The 12,405-nt window shown below is 37.8% G+C and overlaps 1 protein-coding gene across 5 annotated transcripts in view; it reads left to right on the forward strand.

Moving 5' to 3' along the window:
* Positions 1 to 11,439, forward strand: part of LOC102686692 (neural cell adhesion molecule 2) — a 791,770-nt gene extending 780,331 nt beyond the window's left edge. For 3 of the 5 annotated variants that reach the window (XM_015361840.2, XM_015361843.2, XM_015361842.2), the window contains one exon: positions 4,223 to 11,439. In XM_015361840.2, the coding sequence (XP_015217326.2) occupies positions 4,223 to 4,337 (115 nt within the window). In that variant the 3' untranslated portion in view covers positions 4,338 to 11,439. The remainder of the gene's footprint in view (positions 1 to 4,222) is intronic. The other 2 variants (XM_015361841.2, XM_069197480.1) reach the window with 2 other exon arrangements.
* The last annotated feature ends 966 nt before the right edge of the window (positions 11,440 to 12,405 follow it).

The raw sequence follows: 12,405 nt of genomic DNA on the forward strand, positions 1-12,405 counted from the left end.
CGGGTAGAAAAAGATAAGGGCATGCGACTCAGAGAGGAACCTTTGGTGGATCACCAGAAAGACAAGGTGTGGAAACAGGTCAAGGCTCCTAAGCCTTCTGTACAGAAGGAAAGGGGGGCCAAGAGGCAGACTGTGCTCACACAGTGCCCACCGAACACAGAAGTCTATGTGAAGATTCCTTCTGTTCCCTCTGGACAAGAAATAAAAATATTTTCTTGTTCCCCGGATATACAGGGAAGTCGTGTCCCGGCTGAGGTCACAACAGCCTCCATGCCACAGGAGCGGTGCTCCAAGCAGCCACCTTATCCACCAGGTAAAGCACACACCTTTTACAGTGCCTTGCGAAAGTATTCGGCCCCCTTGAACTTTTCAACCTTTTGCCACATTTCAGGCTTCAAACATAAAGATATAATTTTTTTATTTTATGTGAAGAATCACCAACAAGTGGGACACAATTGTGAAGTGGAACGAAATCTATTGGATTTTTGAAACTTTTTTAACTAATAAAAAAATGAAAAGTGGGGCGTGCAAAATTATTCGGCCCCCTTGCGTTAATACTTTGTAGAGCCACCTTTTGCTGCGATTACAGCTGCAAGTCGCTTGGGGTATGTCTCTATCAGTTTTGCACATCGAGAGACTGAAATTCTTGCCCATTCTTCCTTGCAAAACAGCTCGAGCTCAGTGAGGTTGGATGGAGAGCGTTTGTGAACAGCAGTTTTCAGCTCTTTCCACAGATTCTCGATTGGATTCAGGTCTGGACTTTGACTTGGCCATTCAAACACCTGGATACGTTTATTTGTGAACCATTCCTTTGTAGATTTTGCTGTATGTTTGGAATCATTGTCTTGTTGGAAGATAAATCTCCGTCCCAGTTTCAGGTCTTTTGCAGACTTCAACAGGTTTTCATCCAGAATGGTCCTGTATTTGGCTGCATCCATCTTCCCCTCAATTTTAACCATCTTCCCTGTCCCTGCTGAAGAAAAGCAGGCCCAAACCATGATGCTGCCACCACCATGTTTGACAGTGGGGATGGTGTGTTGAGGGTGATGAGCTGTGTTGCTTTTACGCCAAACATATCGTTTTGCATTGTGGCCAAAAAGTTCGATTTTGGTTTCATCTGACCAGAGCACCTTCTTCCACATGTTTGGGGTGTCTCCCAGGTGGCTTGTGGCAAACTTTAGACGAGACTTTTTATGGATATCTTTGAGAAATGGCTTTCTTCTTGCCACTCTTCCATAAAGGCCAGATTTGTGCAGTGTAAGACTGATTGTTGTCCTATGGACAGACTCTCCCACCTCAGCTGTAGTTCTCTGCAGTTCATCCAGAGTGATCATGGGCCTCTTGGCTGCATCTCTGATCAGTCTTCTCCTTGTCTGAGCTGAAAGTTTAGAGGGACGGCCAGGTCTTGGTAGATTTGCAGTGGTCTGATACTCCTTCCATTTCAAGATGATCGCTTGCACAGTGCTCCTTGGGATGTTTGAAGCTTGGGAAATCTTTTTGTATCCAAATCCGGCTTTAAACTTCTCCACAACAGTATTACGGACCTGCCTGGTGTGTTCCTTGGTCTTCATGATGCTCTCTGCGCTTTCAACAGAACCTTGAGACTATCACAGAGCAGGTGCATTTATACAGAGACTTGATTACACACAGGTGGATTCTATTTATCACCATCAGTCATTTAGGACAACGTTGGATCATTCAGAGATCCTCGCTGAACTTCTGGAGTGAGTTTGCTGCACAGAAAGTAAAGGGGCCGAATAATTTTGCACGCCCCACTTTTCATTTTTTTATTAGTTAAAAAAGTTGAAAAAATCCAATAGATTTTGTTCCACTTCACAATTGTGTCCCACTTGTTGGTGATTCTTTACATAAAATAAAAAATTTATATCTTTATGTTTGAAGCCTGAAATGTGGCAAAAGGTTGAAAAGTTCAAGGGGGCCGAATACTTTCGCAAGGCACTGTACATCCCTAAAGAGGAGCAGATCTCCCCACCTGGTGATGAAAAGGAGCTTTCCCTGTGCACCCTGGCACCCAAGAGGGGTCAGGACCACCACCCCGCAGTGGTGGAAGGGATCCAGATGGCAGGAGAGCAGGTTGGTGAAGTAGCCCTCACCCTTAGCCCTGAGAGGTCCTCTATTAGTGAGGATCTGCTTGAGCAGCTGTCGCAGGGCCACCACCAGGTGCCCCTGGTGCAACATTCACAGGTTAGACAGGAGGTCCAGCTGGACGCTGAGACTACTGCGCTGTGGACACACCTGATCCCAGATGCCGATGCCCTCTGCTGTGACCCAGGGAACCTGCAGTCAGGTAACATTATTTCTCACAACTACCAGGTAGTGAGTGAGACTGACCTGATTGTTCCTGCCTCAACGGCAGGGTTGCCAACACACCCAGTCCCCCAGAAGGGACAGGGAATGAAAGCCGAGCCAGTTTTCTTACAGCCACCAGCTCAGTCTATCAGTCTGAGTCTGACCAACAGTGGTTCAGCCAGACTGGAGCTGGATGGTCAAGTCACCCGCCTGCCAGTGCAGGACATCGCAAAAAGGGATGTCAGAATCCCCGCCTGCACTGACATGGGCCTGGTGAGTGATAGTAAGTTCAAAGACAGTTAAATAGCTATCCCAGTGCTTGGGCAGCTCCCTGAACCCCTAGCGAGGGAAGGGGGGAGCGAGCAGGTGTCCTACACCCACGCCCAGCGAACGACTGTAAACATGCCGATAGAGGGATTCCTCAATCAGGAAGTGTGCAGGGTGGACCTGAACAGTGAGAATGAGGTAACAATCCCAGATCACTCAGGTGCTCCAGATGACCACTCAGCCGAGGGTCAGGCATGCTCCACCCCTGCACCACCCCCTGCAGGGTTCCTAGAGCACAGGCATGAACAAATTGAAAAAGCAGATGCCCTGGAAAAGGAGGAGCAGCATCAGCAGCTGCGTCAGATTCCCCAAGATTTCCAGGATGGTGGTGCCCAAGATGCCACAGGGCATACTGAGAAAGACACCATGTACACGCTGCGCCAGCTTAGAAAGGCAACAGTCACTCGAAAATACTTTTGGGAGGACTGATTTCTGCCGCCACTGTTGTACGTTTGCTTTTTCTGGTAGGTTTGTGTGCTACTGGCACTCTCCCCCTGACTGCCCCAAGAAGGCAGGTGTCAGAGATGCCAGAGGGTAGTGACAGACTGTATCGACAGCAGCAAAAGTTGGAAAGCTTAGGGAAAACGCTACAGGCAACTTCCTATGCAACAGGGTTAAACCTTATTCCCCAACCAGTGGACATGGTTGTTGGTGTTATACAGTGGGTTTATGCTTGTGCGCAACAGGCCAGAATGTTGACACAAGACCTGTTAAGGGAGTTTAGTGCCACTGTAGCCAGTTTAACCATGGCACAATTCCCAGCCCACTTGATTCCACTCTTCTCAGTAGAGGAGTGTGTGACATTAACCCCATCGCTCATAGCTCACCCAGAAGGCAATCCAAGATTGAATTCGGTTCCAGATCTTGAGATGGGTATGGCTACCAAAGCAACGTTACATATTTGGCGTCCCTGAATGGCTATGAATGATTACACCTTCCTCTAAAACAATAAGAAGTGTGTCACCATCCTTTTCAAACAATTTCCCTTAGTAACAAAAGCCAAAATTAATGTGAAATTTACCATGCTGTCTTGTCAATGTTCTAACTTATTACAAAAGAAACTTGTAAAGGTTTGAAGTGTGAACCCTAACACATCAAGAGCTCTCTTCTTTCATGTGTCTCAAGGCAGGCTTAATGCTTTGCCTTAGTGCTGTAGGATTAATGTTTTCCTAAGTTCCTAAGTAGGAAAGCCTGGAGCATTTTAATGATTATTTCCCCGGAGAAAAAAGACTTTGAATTGCTAAACAGTATGAAGTTTATTCTGGTATACATTCTATGGGTATTATGAGAATTATGCAGTACCTTGAAAACATTATGATATATTTTATTGACAGAATTAATTTCAATTTAGTTTAAAATACATTTTAAATGTATCATCTGTGCTTCTTTATTGAACTGTAAGATTACATCTGTACAAAAAATAATCAATTTTGTGAGTACTGACCCTCTCTCTTATTTTACATTACTATTTAAAGCATTGTACAAAAGATCAACTGATTGAATTATATTGTCAATTGGATGTAATGTCAAAAATAATTAATTTGTGATTCTCCTATCCTAAAAAAAGTTGACTTTCTTTCCTTAGGAAGTTACCATTAAAAGAAGAAAATGGGAAAGAAACTCTCAAGCCAGATGCAATCGAGGTCAAAGTTCACAGTGACAACAGCATCCAAACAAAGGAAGAGGACAGCAAAGCATAATGGGAAGTTCATCGTCATTTGAGAACACTAATAGTAAGCTACCCTGTGACCAAAACCAAGATAAAAAACAGGATTCTCCCCCCAAAAAGGGAAATTATAAATCTAAAAGAGATGAGAACTGTCAGGGCAATTAAGCCATTGTGTAAATATGGATGGAGAAAGACCCAACAAATAGTTAAATCAATAATAATCTTTGGGGGATGCCACTGGTCCATATTGACCACTATTCAGTAACGTTATTTTAAGTCCTGCTTGTTGCTTATGTGTTTTTTTTCTTTGTCCTCTGAAAACAGTGTCTTCAAGTAAAAAATGAGCAAGTCAGTGGAGTGCCAACACAGTTTTTTTCCCATCAACCAGGAGCTCTCTGAGAGGGATTTGACATAAAGGGAGAACAAAGTCTATGTTCAAATAGTCGCTTTCTGTTGGGTCTTTTCAAAGACAGCTAACTAGAAATGGTGGGAGGTAAATGTTTGTGAGATTTTGTTGCCTTACCTAATATATGTATAATTTGATTTTAATTTCTTCTCATCCTCAAAGCTTGCTTGAAGAAATTTTGTCTTAAATAATGTTTCATATTTTTCCCCATATATATTTTATGAGTCAGGGCTGTGCAACTGAAATATACAGTATAGTTCTGAGTTAATAACTTCTGTGCTTGACTAAAAGCAAGGACCTTTCTTTCAATATGTAAATTCAATCATTTATATAGAAAGAGTCAAACAGATGCATCTGTTGTGTCCAGGGTGGAGTGCCTTTTGGGCAGTGAATCAGATTTTCTGATTAAATCAGTACAAGATTTTGAATTCTGTAACATTTTTGGAAAATCAGTGCTGCTCTCAAAGCATATTAGCAGTTGTCAGATTAGTTTTATTAGTGATATTAATTTCATAGAGCACTTAGAAATGCATTTTCATAGATGTAAAAAATGTATTATAATTATGCAGTGTTGGTTTACTGTGATCAATAACTTGTTGCTTACAGTATCTATACCATTATCTCCTATTTTTATTAGAAGTGTTCAGTACAGTATATTGGACCTCTATAAATTTAAAACAGTATTTTAAAAATGTTCATACAAGCCAGAGGAGTCAATGTCAAAAATTCACTTCTGAGAAACTGAATTATCTGAGGTGTAGGTTGTTGACAGAATTATGTTCTCAATTGTATTCTGAGGTTTTTTGTTTTATTGACTTGTGAATTACATGTTTACGGATGGGATTTCTTATGATTATTTTATGCATATCTTTCTGACTTTATTATTTAATCTGTTTTGTTTTTGAAAAACTTTAGAGAGGTAATTAATTTGGGGTGATTTTTTCACTGAATTTGAAAATAACCCAGTAAATACAAAGTATTGCATTGACACAATACCTTGGCTGTAGTATTTTAGTATGCCTATCACAGCTTGTGCTTTTAATGAGTGATATAAGACATGTGAGTGTCATGTTTTCATATGATTGGGGAGCTTTTGCTGATTGTGTAATTGCAAAAAATTACTAACTCATTAGGAAAGTGTATTTATTACAGCATTCTCTGTCTCACTCCCTCCCTATACATTTAAATGTTGTATCCCACTTAAACAAATAACTTATATTACATTGCTTTTTAAACTCTTCAAAAGGTCAGTGGGTCTACAAAGATTTATGACTTGTGATGCCTGCTCTAATGTGATGGTGTGCACTTGCTTAAATAAATCTCAGTATTATGTTTACTTATCACGTTCAAATAAGTCAATTTAATTTCAGTTCAGTTTCATTTATATATGTAACTTATAAGGTGAAGAAATTAAAGTTTCTGATATGGTGACTGATTAAGAATCTCTAGTAGGAATGGCACCTATGCATAATTTTAATGCAGGAAAGCCAAACAGGCAAACAAATGTAGAGACTATGAGTTTTGACCAGTTTAGTATATTAACTGTGAGATACTGTACAAGTGAGTCATTGACAGCTACAGACTGTGATAAATTTTAACAGGTTATCTGCTTGACTGGTCTAAATTTTAAAATTTGGAAATTAATTTAAAACCCAACAGTCACATGTAAAACCTATCTAATTGTGGTTCTACAGGATCCATGCTGGCCACCCCTTGTATAGAGACTATACACAGTACCGTATATAAATGAAAGAATGAGCAAAATTAAGAGTGCAATTCCTATGTATTTTTGAAAGTACTAATAATAATAGGCAGCAATACTGTGGTGCTTCACAAATATTTACTCATCTTATGCACATTAATTCCGTGTGGTTGTATTCTGAATGTAATTGAGCAGTATGTAGCATTTCCTGTCATGACATCACTCACAGAAACCGTTGATCTTTAATAAAGTTTAAACGTTGTGTCCAAAATTACCATTATTAAGCTTTTAGTGTTCTTTCCACATATCTGTTAATAACATGGTCATTTCTAAGACATTCATAGGACTCTAAACGTACAAAGTGATCTCATTATTGAAAATGAAAATGGAAAGTGACATAAAAAACATAGTAATATATCTGTCATTGATCAATACCACGTTACTATCCTTTATTGATAAATCTATAAGTAAAAGGGAGCTCACTACAGATGTTTTAGTCCTTAGACCATGCCTTATGCTAACAAAACAAGAATGCCTCATTAATTAAACTGCACATACAGATGCAGCCATTTAAAATGCGTGGGGTACTTCACGGTACAACGCAGTGGGCGTGTCGCATCAAAAATCAGTATCACGCAGTATCACGCGGTGTAACGTGTCATTTGACGTCATACCGGAAAGTATCCGGAATCACCTTGTAAAACCGCGAGGAGGAGCCAATAAAGCTTAACCTCTCATATAGAGCATTTGAGCTTTTAAGTTTAAACTGTGTATTACAGCATGTTAATCATCAGTCATTAAAAAGTTGGTATATTTTATGAAAGCAAGATTGCTCAGTTGGGCAAAAGTACACAACCTACCTTTATCATAAATATTTTAATTATGCAGAAATATTTTATGCATCAAAGCCTTTACCAAAGATATTACTAATAGTATTAATAATGAATGACTTTGGACAAGCTGTAAACTCAAAGTATTACACTGGTCCACATTCTTTCTAACTGTCATTTTAAATGAAAATACTTTATTTTTTTCATTGACAAACACCACAGCACTTCGTTGATCTAACTAACGAGGACAGGACATTAGCTACCCATTATGATAAAGGAATAAATGTCTTTTTTTGTTCATTTCTTTAACACATTTGTATAAGCACTTGGAAACTGTCCAATCCTTACTTTGTCAGGCATTTCTTTTACTATAACAGACATAAAAACTCCCTTGTTTTTAACAGAGTGTTTCATATTTTCTAACAACAAAAATTATTTAAACTGCGACACTTATCATTCAACCAGAGCTCAAAATATCACAAGGATCCTCAAGAGCACAACAAAGACTGTATTAAAAGATACTTGTATCAGATACATGAGAATCCAAGCTTTTTTATCTACGCTTTCTTATCTACGCTAAGAAGTAGTCTTTAAAATTTATCACACAGTAAAAAGTCAAATTTCTGGGATGTCCATGTACCAGAGATAATGATATCGCTTCAGAGGGGTGTCAGCCAGTCAGATTCCAGGACCGGAATTATCTGTTTTATAATCAAGAATATAATATGTAATCATGTATCTAAATAAATTGATAATGATATAAATATCTAAATCTATGTATCTATATAGCTGGTAGTATTACTGTATTTCACTTTCTTTGTAAACACATTTTGTTAACACCCAAATCGCAGGTGGAATTTTTTTTCTATTATGGTCTGTAGCTCAAATCTTGCTTTACTAAAAATTAGACACAAGACGAGTATTATTGGACAATGTTGTGATGCTCTTGCGGAATTTCTCTGTAAACTGAAGAGTTATAGAGGAGACAGGTTGTGTATTGCTTCTTTTGACACTTGTAAAAAAAACATTCCAATGTTAATGTGACACGGAAGATAATGTGATGTATTGGTCATTAGTGAAAAGATTTAATCATTTAACCTCTTTACTATGCACATTTTAATCCGCTTAGTATTTAATATTTATATGGAATTTTACCACTGAAGGGAAATTTTAGTAGCTAAGCATAAAACACAGAGGAGCATAATGAAGGTCATAAAGGTCATAAACGATATTAATTTAGGATCATAAACATATTATGTAAACTGTATGTTGCTGTTATTGGTATTTTAAAGAAAAAATACACACCAATACTCCATTTCTCCCTAAACATTTTAAGCACCAAAGTCTTACATGTGGTTGACCTTCCGCTCATATTACTGTAATATCTGTATTGCTGTTTCAGTGTGTGTCACATGACTTGCCACGGTGGTGTCATGGCGTAAGCGACCGATTTACGGTATAAGCATGAGGTCGGGTGTTCAAATCCAGCAATCGCTATGAGTTTTCTTTTAGCAAAAACACTTCTTTGAAAAACTAAAATAGCAAATATTATGGACACTACAGTATATTGATATTTTTTATATTTCAAAATAACACGTTTGTACTGTATGTACACTACACAGTGGTGCCGCAGGTTGAACTGTAGGGCACAAATCCACCTGAGCCCAAAAGCCCAACATTATGTGCATTCGCCTGGTGCAGCGCGGTTTTCATCACTCTCTGCAGGAGTGCTGGCTGTGACGAATTAAACCGGTTTCACAGGTATTTTCAAAGTAGAAGGGGGCGAGTCCTCCAGCGAAAGACACCTTCCCCCCTTCAAAAACCCCTTTTTTTTGCTTACAGTAGTACTTAAGTACAGTAAGTACAGTATTTAATTATGGTAGTACTTCTCACGTTAAGAAAGCTAGGTGTTAGCATAAAATATTAATAAATGTGCACAGTAAAGAGATTAAATGATTCAATCTTTTCACTACCGACCAGTGCACCACGAGTGCCCCTGTCGGACATTTTGGCCAGCCAATCATGTACCGCGGCTTGTGGGTAGTTGCGTGTGGTACCGTGCATTTTGAATGGCTGCATCTGTATGTAAGTCATGTTTTAAACATCAATAGCAGGTGCTGACTGAAACAATAACATTAATTGAACAACAAATACTATACATATATATTAAACATATATACAGTACAATATACCATAATCAAAAAGAAAAAGAAAAAATAACATCACATGAAAAGTCATAAGCATTCATAAAGTTAATTGAGTCATGTCATTAACATTTTAAATGTGTTAAATCAAAAGAAAATCATAAAATAGCGAGAGATTCTATGTATTCAATAACTATGCAACCTTAAGAGTTATTTAATAGTTAACATTTATGTAATAAAAATATATTATAAAAAACAAGTCCATATGCTGTGTTAATATCCTTAATTCTGTGATAAAAGATCCATTTAGACTCACTAAAGCTAATTTAGATTAGCCTTTAAAGGTTTAAGATTCATTTTAACTTCACAATATTTAAGATCATACATGTTTCGTAGCTATAAAATGTCTAGCAAAGAAATTAAAATATTTATTCTGCAAATGGCTCTCTTTTATTTATTAATGCACAACTGGAAAGTTGTTGAAATGTATGAACAATTTCTGTCTAGGAATAAAATGGGCTAGATTAAGTTAAGAAAAGTTAAGTATGCCATCACACATTCTGATATTACTAAAGACATAACATCATACAAACAATTACTTGTGCTTCAGACTGTATTTTTTTATTTCCCAGCCATGCAATGTGCATTTTGCTGACAAAGCAAAAAGATAACACAGTGGCTTAATTAGCCAGCAGGCATATCACCCTGCAAATCACAACTGGCAACCCACTGAAGCTACGCAGGTATGGGCCTCGTCAGTACCTGGATGGGAGACCTCTTGTGAAAAACTAAGGTTGCTGCTGGAAGAGGTGTTAGTGGGCCAAGTAGGGGGTGCTCACCCTGTGGTCTATGTGGGTCCTAATGCCCCAGTAAAGTGAAAGGGAAGCTATACTGGAAAAAGGGCACTGCCCTTCACATGAGATGTAAAACTGAAGTCCTGATTCTCTGTGGTCATTAAACATTCCAGGGTGTTTCTAGAAAAGAGTAGGGATATAAACCCAGTGTCTTGGCCAAATTTCCAGTTGGACCTTACTAATCATGGCACCCTTATAATCCCCATCTATGAATTAGCTTCATTGCTCTGTTCTCCTCTCTGCTTGTAGCTGATGTGTGGTGAGTATTCTGGTGCACTGTGGCTGCTGTCACATCATTCAGGTGGAAGTTGCACATTGGTGGCAGTGGAGGGGTCCCCATTACCTGTAAAGTGCTTTGAGTGGATTGTCCAGAAAAGTGCTATATTAAGTGTAAGCAACTATTATGATTATTATTAACATTTGTTGGAGAGATATTAATTTGAATGGACTAAGGTTCTATCCAAGTTGTAATCCTGCCTTGTACCTTGTTTCTGTCAGGATATGCTCTGATAAAAAGTCTGCAGACAGGAATTTAGATGTTGCAGAACACTCTGTTACAGATCTTAAGATCTTACCTATATACAATAATTATGGTACACCAACAGAAGTGGTAATTTTAATCTAAAATCACTTAAATGTGAGTTTAAATGGACTTTTTTATCTCAAAGCAGTGCAACCTGGTGGGGGATTAACCAAAGTTAAGACTTTCATATTTTTAATAGGGTGGTGTGGTGACTAGTATTCCTGCCTCACAGCTTTTGGGTCTCCATGCTGTGTTTCGATTGGATTGCATTTTTACCAGCTTTCCTGCCATAATCCAAAGACTGTCTAGGTTAACACATTTCTAAATTGTCCCCAGGTTGTACAGTATGTGTGTCCTATGACAGACCGGTCTCTATTTTTAGAATACATTTTTTGTAAAACACTTCATTAGTAGCTAGTAACTACTTTTTTCTCTTTCTGGATTTTTCATGTATATTGTGTACATGAATCTCTCTCTATTTCATGGTTTTTATTTTGGTGGTCAGAAAGAGTAGAGATTAAAACATTAATGATAATGTGACTCAACTTTATGAAGGATCATTGGGTATTTGACTTTTGTTTATTCTCAAGAATGCTATGTAGTATGACTTTGTATAATATATGTTTATTTTTCAGTGTTTATCAACATTAAAGTATATATTTGTTGTCCATGTGCATCTGTTGTTTGTAGTAAATGACTGAAATTTATCAATATGATTGCATTTTAAAATATTTAGGAAGTTATTGGTTTGATAGCACTGCTGATGGTCTAGTGATCAAAATGTGTTCACTTAGCATTTTTTTACCTTTAGGTTTATCAATAAATTTAATAGATTTTTCTTCTAATTTTGTGGTCTTTTCATAACCATTCTAACAGCTTCGGTGAGTAGATCAGTATATACAGTATACAGCATACCATATTCTGTGAATCAGAACTGTAAATAACTCTCCATGCTACTTGTTGAACTTTCTTTTTATAGGCACAGTAAACACTTGCTTAAAGACAATACTCAGCAATTTTTTAAATAAAAAGCTTGAATTTCAGAAGGACATCAACTTTAACGTAAATTTAACCACATCATACGTGCCTCACGGAAATTTAAGGCAAACAGTAGTAATTTCATTTTCTCACATTTTATAGAAAACACAGAAATCTCAACTTCTACTAAGTTTTACAAAAAAAAAATAGAGTAAACTGTAATCATTTTGTATTCTTGGACATTAACCAAAATACTTTCCCGAGCTCTAGCCCACATGTATATGTACAGATGGAAAACAGAAACACAACATTTTCACAGAAACACAACCTAAATAGTATACATTTAGAAACCTGTGCTATTAACAGTTGTATTATGCTTGTAGATAGCACCTGATTATAGAACCTCATGAGCTCTATATTGACTCACAGCAGTGTGCTGCTGCACATACACCACAGCAAGGATACACACTCATACTCAGACTCATTTATTCATACGTCACATTTATTCATTGAATCCAGTATATAACAAAGGTGACAAATATAATGTCTTAAAGGGCCCTGAAACTTGTTTTGTCTCAAACCATAATAAAGCAAATTCCAACAGTTAAAAGCAAATGCAAAACAGAATCATTTAACTATGGTAGTGGGCAACAACAAAATGC

Source organism: Lepisosteus oculatus, chromosome 13 (assembly GCF_040954835.1).
Source record: "Lepisosteus oculatus isolate fLepOcu1 chromosome 13, fLepOcu1.hap2, whole genome shotgun sequence".
In the NCBI taxonomy this organism is placed as follows: Eukaryota; Metazoa; Chordata; class Actinopteri; order Semionotiformes; family Lepisosteidae; genus Lepisosteus; species Lepisosteus oculatus.